The sequence below is a fragment of the Schistocerca cancellata genome, chromosome 11 (genome assembly GCF_023864275.1).
Source record: "Schistocerca cancellata isolate TAMUIC-IGC-003103 chromosome 11, iqSchCanc2.1, whole genome shotgun sequence".
In the NCBI taxonomy this organism is placed as follows: Eukaryota; Metazoa; Arthropoda; class Insecta; order Orthoptera; family Acrididae; genus Schistocerca; species Schistocerca cancellata.
The window spans coordinates 153,462,266-153,483,562 of NC_064636.1; the positions used below are offsets into that span (position 1 = coordinate 153,462,266).

The 21,297-nt window shown below is 38.0% G+C and overlaps 1 protein-coding gene across 6 annotated transcripts in view; it reads left to right on the forward strand.

Moving 5' to 3' along the window:
* The window catches only part of LOC126108646 (zinc finger protein 729-like), a 135,163-nt gene extending 114,393 nt beyond the window's left edge, over window positions 1-20,770 (forward strand). For 4 of the 6 annotated variants that reach the window (XM_049913953.1, XM_049913954.1, XM_049913956.1 and 1 more), the window contains one exon: window positions 16,700-20,770. In XM_049913953.1, coding sequence (XP_049769910.1) covers window positions 16,700-18,782 — 2,083 coding nt within the window. In that variant the 3' untranslated portion in view covers window positions 18,783-20,770. The remainder of the gene's footprint in view (window positions 1-16,699) is intronic. The other 2 variants (XR_007523579.1, XM_049913957.1) reach the window with 2 other exon arrangements.
* The last annotated feature ends 527 nt before the right edge of the window (window positions 20,771-21,297 follow it).

The window sequence follows — 21,297 nt, forward strand, 5'->3', positions numbered from 1 at the left end:
TGCTGCTGCAGTGAATTCACCTCTCCTGCAAGAAAAGCACATAGTGTTAGTTAGAGGCTTATTTGCTCATTTTCTCTGTTCATCAGCATCAGCATTAATACTTAAACTGGCTCAAAACAAGGACTTTTGATACATGACTTGACATCCTTATCCTTCGATGTTTGTCAAAAGTGAGCAAATTATTTATCAATTGCTGTAAGTATATTTTCGCGACATCTACTACTGTTATAGTTATAATTGAATAATAATAATAATAATAATAATTGTAGTAATAATGACTATTATTATTACTATTTCCTTTCGCAGACATTATTATTACTATTATTATTATTATTATTATTATTATTATTATTATTATTATTATTATTATTATTTAGCTTCAAATCCCGTATTTTGTTCACATTTGTGTATTTATCAGGCACATTCTACGCTTTATTAACTGTGTAGTGCATAGAAACACCGTCTGCATTCCACCACTCATTTGGTTTGTGTTACCTGCAGCACTTAGATTGACCAATCCAGTGGTAGCTCTCATAGTAGCAGCAGTAGCACATCAGAGTACTGTGAGCTGACACATGTTTTCATAAGAAGTGACTTATTTTAAATTTTCTCAGTGTTCCTTACCTTCAACTCGTATATTTCGTATAAGTCTGTGTATTTACCATGCCAATTCTGATATGGACAGATACAGTAATTGCTGTGTTCAGATGTAAATCAATTTAGTGATTCTTTGCTCGCAGCTCCAGGCAGTGTTGTCCACCAATTGGTCCACTGCTGCAGTCACCTTGGGCACTGCCCACTCTGAGATTGACTTCTCACTTCTTGAGTGGGAAGTCATTCCAGCATGTGGGTGGTAGTGAAAGAATTTCCATGTTTCCAATCGGAGAACCTGCTCAGTTCGTCTGATGAACAGATTTGGGTGCTGTCTATAGCTGATGAAATCCATGAGCCAGATGAAGTTACTTGCCATGTTCCAGAGGAAACCTCTCAGTGTGCAAGACTGGGCATTCTAAGAGGGTAGTATTATTGGTAATTGGAAGCTCTGATGTTAGGTGTGTAATGGCACCATTTAGAGATACGACTGCATAAGAGGGGAAAAAATCCAGTGTGCAATCTGTGTGCATACTAGATACGAAATGGGTGCTTCTGGATGCCATGGAAAGCATGGCATAGCCATTGTAGGTGGTGGCTCACATTGATGTTAACAATATGTGCCACGTTGGTTTGGAAGAGGTTCTTTCTGGTTCAGGCGATTAGCTAGTAAAGACTGCCAGTCTTGCTTGTGAGATGAAGGTGGAGCTCACCATCTGTAGCATCATGGGCTGAACTGAAAGGGGTTCCTTGGTGCAGAGTGGAGTGAAGGTCTGAATCAGAGTCCCAGACAGTTCTGCAATTGTGTAGGTTGCACATTCCTCGACTAGCGCCAAAAGGTGGTGGATTTGTGGCTTCTGCTTAGTGGGTCAGGAGTCAACTACACAAAGGAAGCATGTCCATGAGTATGGGGGATGTGCAGGGGAAACTGGGCTTTTGTTATGTTATAGGGTCTCAGGTAAGTGCAGAAAGGGCTTCAGTTTCAAAGGCTGCAAGTACAACACCGAAAGAGGGTAGATACAACCACAATAAAGGTATGGAAATAAGTTCAGTTGAAATTTTTCAAGGGTCCTAACCATGTTCCCAAAGAATAGATGAAATACAGTAGGTGATGTAGTGTTCATTTCTCCGATGTAGTTTACCTTGTAGTGAAATTTAAGTAGATCGTTCCCTTGAGATAGTACAAGTGATCAATTAAAAGTTACGGGCTTAGAGACTGTGGTCTGTCTGTAAAACTACTTCTTCCTGACGTTTCGTTGCTAACTGCGGGCAACATCTTCGGAAGTGAGTCAACAATGGCTGCCAGGCCATGGATTTCCCGATTATACAGAGTGCATAGAGGGCAGCAACATATGTCACGTGTGGCCGACTGTAAGTCTATCTCTGACTAATGTCATTATTCTCGATTGAATGTAATCGATCGTTGTTGATGCAAAGTCGACCACCATATCCTGTCTAACTTTAAGCCTTCCTTTTTTCTGTTGAAATTATTGTGGTGTTGCTGAATCTCTATAGCTTCACTATACATACATGCATAATAATCGATGTCCTGGCTAGTACGCTTGTCTTAATAAATTTTAGTTCATTATCAGTGTCTTTAAAAACATGTTCCACTACAGCTGATTTGTCGGTATATCCCAGTGGACAGTTCCTTTTGTGTCTGGTTTAGTGGGTATGGGCACTTCTTATCTTTGTTCCAATATAACCTTCCCACAGCCACATGGAATTTTATACACCTCAGGAGTTGCTAAGAGGTGTCGTGCATCTTTCGCCGATCTTAAACACTCACTAATCTTGGTCAGTGAAATTCTTCTGGGTTTGAGGTCGCATTGTCAACTATAAAATTCCGACGTTCCAGCGACTGTTGCAAGACCCCTTTCTCAGACACCTTGCAACAGTCGCCGATACGTCGGAATTTTATAGTTGACAATGCGGCCTCAAACTCGAAAGAATTAAAAGAATTTAATTGACTGTGATAAGGGCCGCAGAAGCCTACATTTACATGCACTAATTTTCTTTGTGGGTCTAAAGATTGTTTCAATTAGAAACTTGGCCAGAACTTCCCCAGTAGGGTTCATAATATATATTAATAAATAAATGGAACAAAAACTTTTCCAGCTGACAGTTGTTCTTGCTGAATGTTGTCACACGCTTTTCTTAACAGCCATTTGCATTTTTATTATTATGATTTAGATCATCTTGCAAATAAACTGGCGCACAGATTTTATTAGCTCTTTCCACCAGTGGTCTAATGACACTTCTCTTCTGCCTGGGATGATGGTTCCAATCCTTATGGAGGTAATGGTCGGTGTGTGTTTCTTGTCTGTACACTTTATGCCATAGACTCCCATCTGCCCGTTTAATTACTGATACGTCCAAAAAATTTAATTGTGCATTTCTCTTTTTCTCCATAGTAAATTGTATCTTTGGATTAATACTATTCTGATAGATCAAGAAACCATACAATTCCTCTTTACCGTGATTCCATATCACAAAAGTCTCACCCACATACCGGTACCACTTTAAAGGTCTTTTACTGCCAGAGTGCAGTGCCTGTTGTTCAAAAAATTCTATGAAAAGATTATCAACAGCTGGACTAAGAGGGCTGCCCATAGCCATGCCTTCTGTTTGTTCGTGAAACTCATTATCATACTGAAAATAAGTCATGGACAGGCAATGTTGGGACCTGCACGGCCTGGCAGACAGTCGTTGACTCACCTTGGAAGTTGTTGCCTGCAGTTGGTAACAAATCGTTATGAAGTAGTAGTTTCACAGATTGACCACGGCCTCTCAGGCCGGACATTTTAACTAATGAAGATGCTGACTGAAAGCCAACACATTATGATTAGTATGGGTGGAGCTTATACCCACCAACAGGAATAAATTAATAAGTTCCCTTTACCTATGCTGTGACTTCGATGAAACAGTTGGTGAACAGTTCATAGAAAACTTGAGTGTCATTTTAAATAGGTATCCCACTCGTACAATTACAGTTAGTGGGAATTTCAGTCTACCATCGATAAAGTGGCGAAAATAAATTTTTAATCTCAGTGGTAGGCATAAAACGTCGTCCGGAACCGTACTGAATGGCGTCTCTGAAAATTATTTTGAACAAAGAGTTCAGAAGCGGACTCAATAACCCTGACGAAACAGGGAGCATAACATGTACAGGGATTAGTGACCACAATGTTGTTGAGTCATGAAAAGTTCACAAGAGTGAATACTGTAACATCGAAACTTACGAAAATAAACTCAAAATTCATGCCCCTAAAAAAGCAGATAAAAATTCGCCTGACACAATCCGAAGAGACAGTTTCCACTCCTTCAGATAATTCTTTCTAAACATAGTCCATATGCAGTTTAAAGCAAAATAAGTAATAACTTAGAGGTACGTGTCAAATAAATTAATAAGAGGTGGTACTGACACACAACAGGTCAGACTTTTAGTGCAGAAACAATGCAAAACACATGCTAAATTTAAAAGAATGCAAAATCCACAAGTTTTACAGAAGCTCGAAATTTAGCGCAAACTTCTATGAGAGAGGCTTTTAATAGTTTCCAGAACGACACTCTGTCTCGAAATTGGTAGAAAACCCAAAGAAATTCTGGTTGTATGTAAAGTATATAATTGAAGGTGCATTAATACCTTCACTGCGTAATACGAATGGTAAAGTTAGTGACGACAGTGCTACTAAAGCGAGTTAGTGAAGACTAATTTTCTAAATTCCTTCACAGGAAAAGCAAAGTAAGTATTCCAGAATTCTAATAAGGAATAACTGCCTACATGAGTAACTTAGAAGTAGGTATCCTAAACGTTGTGGAGCATTCAGGTTCCTTTCAGAATGCTGATACAATAGCTCCATACTGAGCAGTCATATACAGATCTTCAACTGCAGAAAGATCGGTACCCAAAGACAGGAAAGTTTCACAAATCACACCAGGATCCAAGTCGCTTTGCTATAGGATTTTGGAAAATATAATCTGTTTGAACATCATTCATTGACCAGTAGTAAAAACACATTCGGAAAACATAATTCTTGCGAAACAGAAGCCCTTTATTCTCACAAAGTAATGACAGATATGGACAGACGGCATTACATTGATTCCATAATTTTTGATTTTCAGAAGGCTTTTGACTCAATTCCTCACAAGTGACCTATTACATTGTGTGCATGTGGAGTATCATCCTAGTTGTGTGAACTGATTCATGATTTTGTACCAGAAAGGTCACAGTTCGTAATAACTGAGAATGTCATCGAAGTAATATCTGATGTTTCCCAAGTAAGTGTTATAGGCCCTCTCTTGTCGCTGATCTACATACCGATTTAGGAGACAATCTGAGCAGCTCTCTTCGATTCTTTGCAGATTATGCTGTCATTTACCTTATTGTAAAGTCATCAGATGATCAAAACGAATTGTGCAGTGATAGACAGGATACCTCTATGATGTGAAAAATCATGTAAATGATGAAAAGTATGAAGTCAACCACATGAGTACTGAAAGGAATGTGCTAAATTTCGTTCACACAATAAATCATACAAACCTAAAATCTGTGAACTCAACTAAATACATAGGAATTACACTTATGAATAAATTACATCATAACATTCATGGAAATAATGCTCTGAGAAGGCAAACAAAAGACTGATTTCTTGGCAGACCACTTTGAAAACGTAACAGGTCTGGTAAAGAAACAGCTTACACTATGCTTATCTGCCCTCTTGTGGGGTATTGCTGTGTGGTGTGGGACATCAAAGAAATTCAAAAGAGGACAGCTCGTTTTGTATTATCGCGAAATGGGGGTGTGAGTGCAATAGATATGCTACATGAACTGGGGTGGTGGTATTTAAAACAAAGGTGTTTTTCACTATGGGAATACTTTTCGTGAAATTTCAAATACGAATTTTGTCATCAGTGTGATAATATTTTATTGGTGCCCATCTACATAGGGAGAAATTATCATAGTAAAGTACGAGGTATCAGAGCTCACATAAAAAGTTGTAAGTGTTCGTTTTCCCAGCACACAGTGAGGGTGGAATGGTAGAGAAGTATATTAAAAACGATGGTTCCATGAGCCTCTGTCAGGCCCTTTATTGTGAATTGCAGAGTAATCATGTAGATATAGATTACTAGGCATCATCATCATTACATGTCTATGCTTGTGGGCTTAGGACGTTTACGTGCTGTGGCTGATAATTGTTTCAGAGCCAATTCCTCTTCACATATTTACCAACAGTATTCCCATTACTTTTTCTGGAATACCACAGCAACAGCAGAAAGATGCTTCAATATCTTCATCAGCACTCCCATTACAGCATGCCATGGACAAAAAATATATTAACTGAATAGAGAAAATCAAATGCTTACCGATGTAATTTCTTTTTTGTTTCTAATACATAGTTGACGTTTTCATCAGTGAATATCAACATGCAAATGGTGAAAGAGTACTGTGCGTAGATATTTAAAAAAGAAAGTACAACCTGCTACTGATATAGTAACAAAACATAATAAGAGTTGCAAGTACATCAGTTCTTAAACATTCCTTGTGTGGACAGACATTTTAAACAATTCAAACAATGCAACACTTCATACATGTTAGTTGTAGTAACGTGATATGACACAATGGGCCTAGAGATGTGACGAAGACAGGGCAGTGTGCGCATTTATAAGTTGCTGGAGCACTGGCCATGGGCGTGGAGGTGTTCATGGCTGGATGCTTATGCTGATATCAGTCAAGTATGACATGCATCTCAACTGTAGTGGAATTCTCGTTCTGTGAATGCAGAGCAGAGGGCAATTGGAATATTAGCTGCTACATGTGCAATTAGCAGAAGCACATGGAGGAGGCAGGAGGGTCCTCCCATCCCTTTTCTTCCAACCTCACCTCACATATCACCATTCCATCCTGTGCACCTCATGCCCTAGCTCATAACTGTCTTCTTGTCCCCTCCCTCCCTCCCTCCCTCCCTCCCTCCTTCCCACCATCTGTTGCCACTGTTCCCCCACCTGTGTCCCCCCACATTTTAATTGGGGCAAACCTAACCAAATGGAAGCAGAAATCAACCCAGCATTCATAAGATTCGTTACAGATGCTATTTTAGCAGGTTGTATGCCAGTTTTCTCAGCTTTTATCTTCCCTCCATGTTTTGAATGCCAACAAACACCCTTTGGCCTATTTTGGCTGGGTCCATGTCTCTAAGCTCATACCTTCACCACAGCGTCATTTCCACCACAGGTGCTTTCCGAGTAGCATAATAAGCAGTGGTTACCAGACAGACAATTTCATGTGGTAATGCTTTGCTTAATTCATGCTGCTGTTGACATGGCTTTGCAGATTTTTTGACACTCACTACCCATCATTCACTTGTGCCCACTGGACAGAAACATATGCTTGCTCAGAAAGCAGAGATTTTCATTTATTACTATTGCAGTTTTTATTTCTGAGTTAAGATGACTTGGTTCCAAAACACACAGAGGCAGCAGACGGTGTTATATACATGTTAAAAGAATTTCTTCATGACCTTAAAGACAAAGTGAAAAGAGACAAAATCTTATGAGCTCTGCACACTTCAAAAACATAGGTATCTGGTATTTACTGAGAATATTTGCAGAAGTGCAGTCAAAAGTAGTATATTGAAATTTGAGGACCATGGCGAGTATCCTTCAAGGCAAAATGTAGGTGTAGTTTTAAATTGTAAGACAGCTTTCACAGGGGGCGACCTATCAAGTGGAAGAATACGGAAACCTTTGGCATACACATACCTTATATGCAATGATAAAAGGTGCACTCTGATGGAGGATCTGATACTGTAGTAAATATTGCTATTTCTCTTAGAAAAATTCACAGCATCAGGGAAAGAAATAATCGTTTCCGTAATATTCATTTGGATCAGATGCGGCTCAAACAAAATAGTGCAATGAACAACATGTGACAAGCCTCAAAAAGCAAAGATGGGTTGAAAGTGAAGATGAAGCACCTACTGTCTGTCATGCAGATCTATGAAAAATTTAGAAACTAAAAAAAATGTTGCTTAGAGCAACATGCAGGCGCATGTGCCTGTGAGCTTAAACTAAATGGCACTTTTATAATTGTAGCTGTGTGTAGGTCCCCATTCAGAAATTTTCAACAATTTGTGAAATACTTTGATTCTTTATTGAGCCATCTGGCAGTCAGACAGAAGCATATTATTGTTCGTTGGGGTTGTCAATGTAGATTTTCTGAAAGAATGTGATAGAAAGAACGACTTTGAAGTATTACTTGGATCTTTCAATTTTACAGCAGTTAGTGATTTTGCTGCATGGGCAGCACTGAGAGAGATATTTTATAGATTGAATATAAATTTAATCAAATAAATACTTTTCCCTTGGAGAATGGTCCTTATGACCATGATGCACAGCTAGTTATTCTATATGACATAGTTCCATGCAAGTAGTGCAAAACAGCCCTCCAAAATAGTGCATTCTATTTAACAATTGCAAAGCTAGCAACAGAATGGGATGACATCTACAGGGAACCTGATGCTAATTTCAAATGTAATGCGAGAATAATTTCCCAAAGGAAACATCAAAATGTAATCATAAGAAACAATCTAAAAAGCTGTGCCTTATTAAAGAGATAAAAATATGTTGTGTACAGAAAATCGAAGGAGTAATTGTCCAGAAAGAGCCAAACATCACAAAAACTGTTGCACTGTATTAAGAAAAGGTATTAAAATGTCAAGAAGTGTGTGCATTATGTCTTGGATTAGCACCTCTGATAATAAAATTAAAACGATCTGGGATATCGCTAGCAAGGAAACATGACAGTCGAAATCACAGGAAGAGTGTATTCCTATCAAACTTGATGAAAAGTTAAACAAAAAACAGAAGAAAGAATAATTTCAATAATCATGTTGTAGAGAAAATAGGATCCAGCTGTTCATTAGGAAATAACAGATTGTACATGGAAGAAGCAATACCTATGCAATTTGATAAAATTGAAATTCAACCCACCTCTAACTGAAATTAGGAAAATAATAAATTCATTCAAAGTAAAAGCTTGCATGGAATTCATAGCACTTCCAACAGAATATTAAAGCCTGCATGACCAGTTTAATTCATATGTATGTGGAAGAATGCAGAAGGTTGAAATTAACTGTAGAGGTAGTGTGCTAAAGGCAGCAGTACTCTAAATGGAGAGGTGTCAAGAATGGTATCCCACAGTGTTCAGTTTTATTCCCCATATTTTTCATAATATGTATTGGCACTCTACATTCATGAAAATGCAAAGCTAGTTCTCTTTCTGATGGTACAGTAATCACACCCAAGAAACAATAATTAGCTGAGGAAATTGTGAATTATGTCTTTCAGGGAATTAAGTGGTTGCCTGCAGATAGTCTCACAATATATTCTGAGTAAACAGTATATACTGCACTGTGCAGTAAATGGCATAATACCATTGATAAATATAGATTTTGAACAGAAATCTGTTGCTAAGCAGAATATTCGAAATTTCTGGGAGTGTGTATAGATGAGAAATTAATTTGGAGAAGCACATCAATCAGCTGATGAAACATTTCAGTTCAACATCTTACACTATTAGGGTTATTGCAAATTTTGGTGACAAACATATCAGTAAATTAACTCGTAATCAAGAGAAAAAGTATTCATTGCACAAAAGCGTATAATCAGAATAATAGCTGGAAAACATGCAAGATCACATTGTAGACACTTATTTGAGAAACTGGAGATATCCACAGTACATTCACAGTACGTACATTCACTTCCAGAATATGTTATTGATGACAAATCACAGTTCAAAAGTAACAGCAAAGTGCAGTGGGCTACATCTGACTTTGGCACAGGAAGAGATGAATTGTGCTGCTGCAAAATTGTTTGATCATTTACCAGGGAGCATTAACAGTCTGACAGGTAGCCAACAAGCATCTAAAAACAAATCAAAAGAATTTATGAATGACAACATCATCTACTCAGTAGATGAATTTTTAAATATGAAATAGTAATTGTAAAAAAAAAAAAAAATTCATTGTGTAAAGAAATGTAAACTTAAACTCACAAGTTCCACATTGCAAAATGTCATATTCATGATATGTGGAATATGTATTAATGTAATGTAGTGTAATATGAAACCAGGCAAGTACTGTACACTAATTAGACATTTAGAGTATATGGTTCTAAAGTGTGTGTACATTGATGATGTACACTCTCCAGTAAAGAAATCTCACCAAAAGTGAAAAGCTTCAATCAGTAGTCCCTTAATTTTTCTCTTTACCACAAATTGTTTACATGAAAGAATGAGAAATTGAAAGAGAGAGGGTTACTGTGGGGGAAAGGATGATGAACGTTCACAGTGATTTCAACTTCCTATGAATTATGACAAAGGAAATAATAACCTCACTCTTAACTTGGGCAGAAAACCGCACCAAGATACATAATTGAATTGTTCAGTCAAAACACAGGTAGCAGTGATGGATATGCAGCCCAGAGCCCAATCTGTCACCTAGCAAACAAAAAAGGGTAAAATTATTGAACTATATAAAAAATAGTAAATTATTAGTTACCAACTACAGCGTTCACACACTTTATTCAACATGGAAACCTCACTACAGATATCCAGATTTAGGGTATGACATGTTCGATATGACTGCCATCATTGTCGATGATGTGGCACAGCCAAATAGCAAAATTCTGCAATACTCACTGAAGTGTAGGAACATCAATGTCGTCGATGACCACCGGAGTGTCAGTTTTCAGCTCAATAATGGTTTTGGGGTAACTGCTGTACATCTTGTCTTTAATATAGCCCCACAAAAAGAACTCGGACCTGCTCAGATCCGGCTTAGTGGTTTTTCAGAATTCCAGTAATTTTTTATTATTTTATTTTTCAGTTAAATTTTTGTGATTCTGATGGCTAAGAACTGATACACTAATAAAATATTTTAGTTTAGCCCGCCACTGCAGAATAACACCGCAGCAATAAAACATAAACGAGGGAATATCACCGAAATAAATCTTTTGTTGCAAAGAAAATGCGCCATTTAAAACAAAATAACAAGTGCACACACAGGCATGCAATATTTTGTAACAACAAACTGCTTTCAGTATATCTCATTCCTGGGCTCATTTTGATGAGTAACGTCACAACTGGTTATATTTCTAACAGGACGCGGTGAAATATCGCGAATGTTGGTTTCAGTGTTCCTTTCAAAATAAATTTCCTTTTATGCAAGATGATGATGCGTGTCAGAATGTGTGATGAATTTCTTAAATCATGGAGCATTATATTTTCCTTAAAGACTTAACGCTTAGAACCAGCCATGTGGAAAAATTTTGGGCCCATAACACCAGCCATTTATGCCATAATTTTAAATGTTGATGGCACACTAGCGTATCTTGAAAAGATAAGACACACAAAAAATAACCTAGTTTCAGGTTTAGTCTTTCATAATTATTATAGTCTTTTCATTGATTACAGATTAAGCAGTAATACTGGCAGAAAGTATAGTTGCCGTTCAAAAACAAAGGCGACATAAGTTCTCGATTTCACATGTAACTGACTTCACTATGGGAAAAGTCAAAGTGCTCTACAGAACATGTTTTCAGCCACGTAACCCACGAAGTGTCCAGTGCACGTTAGTGAAATTTATAATAAATATAGAAACATAAATCTGCTAGAATTGAAGCATGTGCTCTCAGAGTCCAGCCTAACCACACCCTCGGAAAAACAACAAAAACTTTTCGAAAGTCAATATTATATATGAAAACTTAGCTTTTCTTGTAGTTGTACTGATGTATATTAATTTAAACCATTAACTTCTTCCGTTTGTGTGTTTGCATGGCTTGACATTCATGTTGTCATTGGCTGACTACATCGTTTCCTATGCACTGAATATTTGCTGTCATCTGTGGTGAGATCATATGACATGAGCTGTGCTTGGCTGACAAAAGCACGTCACAATATTGATTTCAGTGCTTTGGAAGCTACTGTGATGTAATTGGTGGATTTCGTGTTCGTACTTTCGTGATACGAAAGTTTGTAGTGTACATGTTTCCATGCATCAAAGATATTTCAAAAACTCTGTGATTTTGCTAGGTTGAGATTTCCAAACTGCCACAATAGTTCTACAGAGGTTTATAAATCCATAACCATTCAAAGGATTGATGAGGTTTTCAGCTCCTAGGGAAATGATACCATCTTTTGACATGGAAAAATATACTTCCTACCCAGTAAAAAGTTTTTCACCCTAGAAAATGCATTTCTAACTGGGAAATCCGGGAAATTTTTTCTTGTCCAAGTATGCACCCTAGTTAAGAATGTTTAAGCCTTCCATATGCAATGAGGTGGCTGTTGAAAGAAACGCCGTGCACTGGTGGTACAGTTGTTTTATCAGAACAGTGGCACTGCATTGGAGGAATATTACTGAAATAAATGGCTGAAAAGAGGCCCCATGTCAATAAATGTGTTGAACACAATCAAGATATTTGAAGAAATAGGTGAATTGAGTCTTGCAGCGGAATCCAATATCAGTTGGTGAAGTTGCTTTTAGCTACAGCTGACCATAAAGCAGGTGCCTCAAATTCTGTAGTAAGTGCTAGAGTGGTCATAGGATTTCTCTCTCTCTCTCTCTCTCTCTCTCTCTCTCTCACTCTCTCTCTCTCTCTCTCTCTCTCTCTCTCTCTCTCTCTCTCTCTCTCTCTCACACACACACACACACACACACACACACACACACACACCTCTACAAGGCTCACAATGTGCTGCTATAGAAGCCTCAAGATGGGCTACAACACTGTGACTCTGCTTTCATTTTTGGCATGCATGGTAATTAGTGACTTTTGGCTGGGGAACATTCTTTGGATGGACAAGGCATATTTTACCCTGCTTGGGGCTGTGAATGCACAGAACTGTCACATAATGGGGTTGTCCTCCCAAATCTTGTGGCGGAACACCCACTGCAATCAGCTTATGTGACAGTGTGGTGTGATTTCACAAGCCCTTTCATTCTCAGTCGGTGTTCATGTCATGCACCTCGTAGGTGTACAGTGACATCTGAACTTTATAAGGAGGTTATGTGATTCCAGCATTTCAAGAACACAACAGTGTCTGCGACATTATTTTGATGTGAGATGGGGCAGCATGATATGTCAGTTGTTGAGTGAATGATTGGTTTCATGAAACCTTCGGTATCATCCACATTATATCTAGGTAGTTGAAAGATACGTGGCCCTCGAGATCCACCGACCTAAATTCATGCAACATGTGGCTGTTGGGATATGTGAAAGATTTATTGCGGATGTATCCAAATATGCCTGATCAGAAGGATATCATATGATGACTGTCAATATTATTACACTGGATATGCTGTAGGCAACTGTTAACCATGTCATGTCATGGATCAGCATGTTGCACAGTCAGCAGACCATTTTGAACATGTAACATCTGATCATATTCTAATAAACGTTATTAGAACCACCATTATCATTGGTCTGATCGTTTCTTCTCTTTTCCTGCACTGATACCTCATTTTCACTGCTTATAGCACCATATTTTCACCTGGTGGCGGAAAGTGGAAAATTATTTTTCAGCATACTTGGTGAGGACATCAGTTAATGAACAGCCTACAATGTTACAGCATCCTGCAAAATGTAGAGCCCACACTGCAGCACCCACAACATTGTCAGTTTAATTATAATCACTTGAAATGCCTTGTATTGACATCTTGTCATGAAAACAGGGTGCTGCTCAGACAATTTTTTCCTCAGTAGATTCATAATAAAGTTGCTATGATGTCTTGCAAATATACCACACTCGTTCCATGATTGCTACTCAGCACGGGTTTTTATCAACAGTTTGTGTTTATTGTTGTTATTACAGTGTAATAACTATAGTGCCTGCTGTCACTGTCTTTTACAATATGCAGTGTGTGCCACGTCTCTCTAACCATTCAAACCAGCCTGAACGGACTTATTATTCTCCATGAGTTCTGTCTGCAGCTTGTGGTCTAGTAGCTAGCATTGCTGCTTCTAGATCACGGGGCTCCGGGATTGATTCCTTGTTGGGTTGGTGACTGGGTGTTTGCGTTGTCCTCATCATCATCGTCATAATCATCATCTGCATCATCCATGACAGTGGCTACATTTGACTGTGTAAGGAAATAGAATGTGTAAAAATTGGGCTTTGTACAGGTACCGATGACTGTGCAGTTGAGTGCACCACAAACCAAACATAATCATCCATGAGTTCTGAGAGTAAGATAACTGTACTTCAATGATTTATGTTCTGGTTGACAGTAATATTCATCGAGATTACACAATGGAAATTGGTGATACAAATTCAGAAGAGGGTCTGGGTGGTAGTGGTGGTGGTGGTGGTGGTGGAAATGATTTTGATAACAAAGAATGTAGTCATGTCAACATGATTCCTGCTTTTATGGTAGGGGAAACTCTTTCAAATGGACAAATGCACAACCTAAGCAAAGTTTGTGCTAGACAATATAACATTGCTTGGCAGATTCCTGCCCTGTGACTTAGTGGTAATGCGTTGGGTAGACCTCAAGACATTAAACAAGAAATCAGGTGTTTTAATGAGATTCAACAGTGATGAAACAGAATCTTGATAATATGAAAATGTTCAGAAGAACATACCTTCTCGGCATGATGATGTTTTTGAGATAAAAGCTTTAATAGGCTTGCTTGTATTCACAGCTATCTCCAAGTTCGGCATCAAATGCGTTGACAATCTTTCCTTAGTAAGTGAAACTACATGTAATATTTTCACATTAATGTAGGGAACGACCTGCCAGTGTAGCCGAGACCACTATTGCACTGCTTTCTGGATTCAGGTCAGTGTGCTGACCCCAGATCGAATCTGCCCGTCAGATTAACTATGAAAACTGGTGTGCCGGTCATCTTGTATGTTGTTTTTGGCAGTTCTCCACATCCCGCTAGGTGAATACCGGACTGGTCCCCACGTTCCACATCAGTTAGACAACTTGCAAACATTTGCAGACATTCACACTTTCCTGTGGATTACACAGGACACAGACAGTTGGAGTACACTAATTCTGTCCTGGTGGAGGGGAGGGGGAGTCTTTGGGAGTGGCGACCACATCGTAATACAAGCCTATATATGCAGTGGCACTTTGCAACCAGTTTCGGCCGAAAGACCGAGTAAAGACGGCAAAGTCGTATTAGTCCCCCGACCTGACTAGTTGTTGGATAGAGGGGTACCAGCTGGATAGACAGAATGTAGTAAAGGGGTTTTGTTCATAATGACAGCTCTTTAGTTTGAGAATTGAGACAATGAAATAATAAAGTAGAGCTAACAGCTATACTCCCAAAATTTTTAACATATATAGTGTAAACCATTAGCAGTGTTACTGTGCAGGCTGTAGTATGTGTGTTTATAAAATATATGTGCACTTCCATCAACACTGCATTAATAGTTTATGAATGTACTTGCCACAAAAATTGTTATGCAGTAAAGATTAAAGATTTGACACAAGTACGCAGTACCTACAAAATGCTTACTGGAGGTCTCAAAATAATTGATAAATAATTTACATCAAAATTAATTTATTGTTGAACTTTCCAACAGATTCTCTTTCTTAATCTGGTTTGTTTATGGTTGACTGGCATAACATAAAATTTTAATTGGAAGTTTTATTTCTTTTGCTTTGAGACACAGAAAGGTATTTCTTTGAAATCTTACTTGCATATGTTTTCGATATCTTTCTTTATTGTTAATATTCAGTTACTTCACTTTCCTATGTTGTATCTAATTGAGTTAAAAAGAAATTACAATATTTAGTGATTCAGTTGTCAACACTCCATGATAGAAGTTACGTTAAAAAATCGTGTGGTCCCAATTACGAGTTTAGAAACACTCGATATTTACCAGAACGAGGTCAAACAAAACTATATACCCTACACAATGCAAAAAGTCGAAAGTTACAGTCAGAACAAAAGAAAACACTGGAGCATGCACACCTTCAGTAGTTCGTAATATTTCATTTCCAACATGCTGCACGTACTGCGGACCTGAAAGGCATCACATTTCTGATCTGTGGGAAAGGGTTATCTGCAGGTGGAATTATGGGACGCAGATATTACAGGGGTATCTCGTGCATCAGCTGTTATCACTGCCACTCAATATGTGCCAGCACTGTCTAATGGGTGTTGAGGTGGCCATTTACATGTGTGTCCTTCAGTCAGTGGTGTTCTGCAATGCCAGGTGACCAGATGTTGGGAAGACATAAAAATTTTCAAAAAGGATCACTGCTAATGTACAGGAATATTTACAACCATTCCCATCCTTTCAGACAGTATTTCCATTTGTGGAAGGCTTCATATAAATCGTAGTGCCAAAAACAGTCTTAGATTAAAACCATCTTCAAGTGTGCCATTCACATTCATTTATCAGTTTGCAATTTTTTTTCCTTTGATTGCTAAGACATTGATTCTTGTTCATGAACAGTCTTTATCCACCTAATTAACATCCATACTAGATACCTAATCAAAATATTGAAGCTTGCACTAGTTCTTGACTCATTGGGAATCAAACAAGAACAATCTGTTTATTAAGTGAAATAAATTTATCATTTCCAAAGGTGAAAGTATCTGCAAAACAAAGAAAAGGCACTTACAGAGCTGAGATAATGGAAAAGGAACAGTTAAAAATTATTTCTCTTAATTGAATCTGAAGTGCCTTGAACTTAAGAATATTGAATAATAACATGTAAATGATACATTTTTTGATACATTTAATAAATTGGTGTAGACCATTAACTTGTAGCACTGTATTTTAAAAAGATTGTAACGCATGAAATTATTTTAATTCTGATCTCAAAATTTCAAATCAAGTTGGCAGTGACTCAGATTAATCGTTATTGAATTTGCTCTGGTTATTTTGGTTTTAAACCACTTTCACTTTGTCAGTTCTTACCTTCTGGTGGAACATTATAATTTTAAATCACTAACAGTTACTAATATGTAATTTCATATGCACTTTTGTGACTTCTGGCCCATAGTACTGTATTTATGGACACTCAAATATTGTTTCTTTTTTGTATATATATCATTATGTAATATTCTGCTCCTCATTCTTCAGATTGACTCAGAGTACTGGTGAGAGGTGTGGAGTATCATGTGAAGAAACTTGTCACCATAGACAGGATGAGTTTGTGATAGACATGGAGAAGTCAACACACGAGTTTGGTACCTGTACAGAAGATGTGACTCTTGATGAGGAATGCTCAGTTGCCACCAGATATGACTGTAGTACGAGGGAAAAGAAATTTCATGTGTATAGCTGTAATTCTTGCCAACAGAGCTTTTCTTCAAAATACAGACTCATAATGCATGTGTTTATGCACATTGATGGCACACAACCACCTTTGTATGTTTGCAAGTGGTGTGGTGAGGTATTTCACAGTAATGTTAGTTTGAAAAAACATTTAAGAATGAGTGAGAAATATCATGTCTTAATTGCTGGCAACCATGAAAAATATGGCTATATTGATGAGCATCAAAGCAGTATCTTCTTGGATAGTTTGCCAGAAGTTTCTGCTACACAACACAATGAGCAGTCTTCATGTAAGGAAACTTGGAAAGCTTCAAAGCAGTCCTCTAATGACATGTGTAACACACACATGACAAATGATACAGAGAAAACAGTTGATTATGGAAATTTATCTACAGCTGTTAATGTCAGTGCCCAGGCTGATCTAATTACTGCAAACAGAACTGACAAATATGGTATTTATGGCAACTTGTTTGGTAGGTCACATCATCTCAAGAGAGAGAAACTAATTCACATGGGAAAGAAACCCCACAAATGTGAGATTCGTGGGGAATCGTTTGCTCAGTCAGGTCATCTCAATACACAAACATTAATTCACACTGGAAACAAACTTCACAAATGTGGGATTTGTGACAAATCGTTTGCTCAGGCACATCATCACACGAATCATGTCGTAATTCACACTGGAAAGAAATCACACAAATGTGAGATTTGTGGGAAATCATTTGTTAGTGCAGGCGGTCTCAAGATGCACGGCTTACTTCACACTGGAAATAGACCGCACAAATGTGAGACTTGTGGGAAATCTTTTGTTAGGTCAGGCGATCTCAAGATACATGGATTAATTCACACTGGAAAGAAACCTCACAAATGTGAGATTTGTGGGAAATATTTTCTTAGGTCATGTGATCTCAAGATACATGGATTAATTCACACTGGAAAGAAACCTCACAAATGTGAGATGTGTGGGAAATCTTTTGCTCAAACAGGCAATCTCAAGAGACATTCGTTAAATCACACTGGAAAGAAACCTCACAAATGTGAGATTTGTGGGAAATGTTTTACTATGTTATGCAATCTCAAGATACACTTACTAAATCACACTGGAAATAAACCTCACAAATGTGAGACTTGTGGGAAATCTTTTACTAGGGCAGGCAATCTGAAGAGACACAGGTTAATTCACACTGGAAAGAAACCGCACAAATGTGAGTTTTGTGGGAAATCTTTTGCTGGAGCAGGTAGTCTCAAGAGACATTCTTTAATTCACACTGGAATGAAAGCTCACAGATGTGAGATTTGTGGGAAATCTTTTGCTAGAGCAGGCAGTCTCAAGAGACATTCCGTAATTCACACTGCAAAGAAACCTCACAAATGTGAGATTTGTGGGAAATCGTTTGGTTTGTCAAGCTATCTCAAGAAACATATATTTATTCACACTGGACAGAAACCTCACAAATGTGAGTTTTGTGGGAGATGTTTTGCTTTCTCATACACTCTGAAGACACATGAATTAATTCATACTGGAAGGAAACCTAACAAGTGTGAGATGTGTGGGAAATCTTTTGCTCAGCCAGGCAGTCTCAAGAGACATTCCGTAATTCACACTGCAAAGAAACCTCACAAATGTCAGTTTTGTGGGAGATGCTTTGCTTTGTCCAACAATCTCAAGACACACGAATTAATTCACACTGGGATAAAACCTCACAAATGTGAGATTTGTGGGAAATCTTTTACTGTGTTATGCTATCTCAAGAAACATGCATTAATTCACACTGGAAAGAAACGACACAAATGCGATATTTGTGGGAAATCTTTTGCTAGTTCAGGCGATCTCAAGACACATGCATTAGAACACATTGGAAGGGGACGTCACAAATGTGGTATCTGAGCCAAAAGTTTCACTCAAGACACATGCATTACTTCACATAAGAAAGAAAGTACAAGTAAGTGTTAGTTTACGCAAATAGGTTTTCCTGGGTTGTGCCCTCAAGGCCTATAAAATAATGGATGTAACAGGGGGACAATAAATTATAATGCTTGTGAAATAACATTAAAATGTGTTAGAAACAAAAGTGTGCAATGATGCATACTATAGAGTGGTAACACATAATGTGACAATATAAAAATCCATATCAGCAGGTTGAGATGTCAAGAAATTCTATTACTTAATACTCCTGAAACATGAATCAAATGTGTTTTTGTCATTAACACTACAGTTTTTCCCAGTTGATATTGAGACAAAAAGATTGTGAATTGTGATAAATTCTTACCTTCTTCAGTAATCATAAGTACCATGCAATATTCAGTAGAAGGCCAAGAAAATGTGACGACTTCCTGCTTGTTATTCGAAATGTAGTCATCATGTAGTACTTGTAGCTCTGCATTTTAGAAAGGTGAGAGCAAGAATGTATTTATAGCATTTCTTTCACTCAGAATAGTAAACTCATCACTGGAGAAACATAATTATGGCAATTATTTTACTCAGCTATGTTTTCTCAAGAGATTTGCTATATGTGTTATTAATAGTGTGTACATTTATGTTCTGTTATTACTAATCCTGTATTAGTAAACTGAACAAGAAATATAGCAACATGCTTACTAGTATGTTTGTCCACATTTGGAACAAAATACATTGACAGTTCTACATGATATGGACTTGACATGTTGTTTTCATGTTTCTGGATGTATATTGCACCAGTTGTATTCCACACATTCAAATCAGCTATGTGGTCGAGACATCAGTGTTGGTTACCATGCTACTCAGACCACTGTGGAGTCGTTCTGCACATGACATGGATAGTTATCCTGCTGAAAGCTGCCTTCACTGTGGGAGAGCACATCAGTCATGAAGGAATCCTTGTAGTTGCAATAAAGATCACATAGTCTGCAACTGTCATTTTACCTTCAGTTATTACCAGATGTCCCAAAGTAGCCCATATCATAATGGACCCCCCATCTGGTGCCATTCACCTAGTTGACTGCATATCTGGATGTGGCAACTGACCTGGTGTAATAGGAAATGTCACACATCCTGACAGTTGCCAGTTGGCAGTTGACATTATCATTGACCTTCATTCCAGCCTCAATGATCCCTTGCCCACTGCAGTTGCAATTGAACACTTTGGTGGATTGGAAGATATGTCACATTGCCAGCTTTACAGAACAGGTAAGCTTCTGATCTCCATGATTTGTGATGAAGTATATAAGTATTACATCTTTTCATAAGGTTATGGATTTATCACCTTTCAGCCACTTTCCGCAGATGTTCACCACTTTTGAGGTGCTAGTTGCCAACTGCAATGCCACCATAACCTGCCCTTTGCTAAAGTTACTTATCTCATTGGATTTACATCTTCGCAACCCATCTAATTGATAGAACAATTCCTTCTTAATATCTGATCTGCTATACTTGTAATCTGCGTACTGCATCATGTGTGTAAAACATGGTATTCATTCTCCTCTCGGGCAGTGTTCATGACATTTTTGCTCATCAGTGCAACTTCATGTAAACTGGGCAGATGCGAGAATGTGTAGTCTAACAAAATCATTGTGCTTGGTTACCATTTACACCAGTGTACAATAGCTATATTTTTGTGAAATTTTTTTGTTTCACAAAGCTCTGTACTTGATTAAGAGATAATGTAGATAAGTGTTATGCACCAAAGCTCCTAATTATTTGTTCAGCATCTAATACTGTGTAAGTTTTACACAAAATGAAATCGAAAACCAAACATTAAGTGTTACAGTTCGATTCCATTCATTTGTATACACAAGAACAACACCTGGGAGAGCTGAGGGCATGAGTACTAAATATGTCTTGTGTTATATTCAAAGATGTTCCCATTCTGGATATTTTTCTTAATTTGTGTAAATAAACTTGACGTTTTAGGAAATCTGTACTTATGCTTCATATTTAATTTCAGAACGATTGTTTTTATTTTTGATTCCCTACCTATTTATTATTGGTGAAAGCTCTTTAGTATGTCCCACCACACGTGTAACAACTGGGGATAGTTACAATTAAGTGATTGGCACTGTTCTGTTTTGCTACACTTTAGCTACGACACTTTGTAGTGATGTGATTTCATTTACTCCATCTTTCTCATGATACCATGGACCCTGCCTTTGGTGGGGAGGCTTGCGTGCCTCACCAATACAGATAGCCGTACCGTTGGTGCAACCACAACAGAGGGGTATCTGTTTAGAGGCCAGACAAACATGTGGTTCCTGAAGAGGGGACGCAGCCTTTTCAGTAGTTGCAGGGGCCACAGTCTCGATGATTGACTGATCTGGCTTTGTAACACTAACCAAAATGGCCTTGCTGTGCTGGCACTGGGAATGGCTGAAAGCAAGGGGAAACTTCAGCAATAATTTTTCCTGAGGGCATGCAGCTTTACTGTATG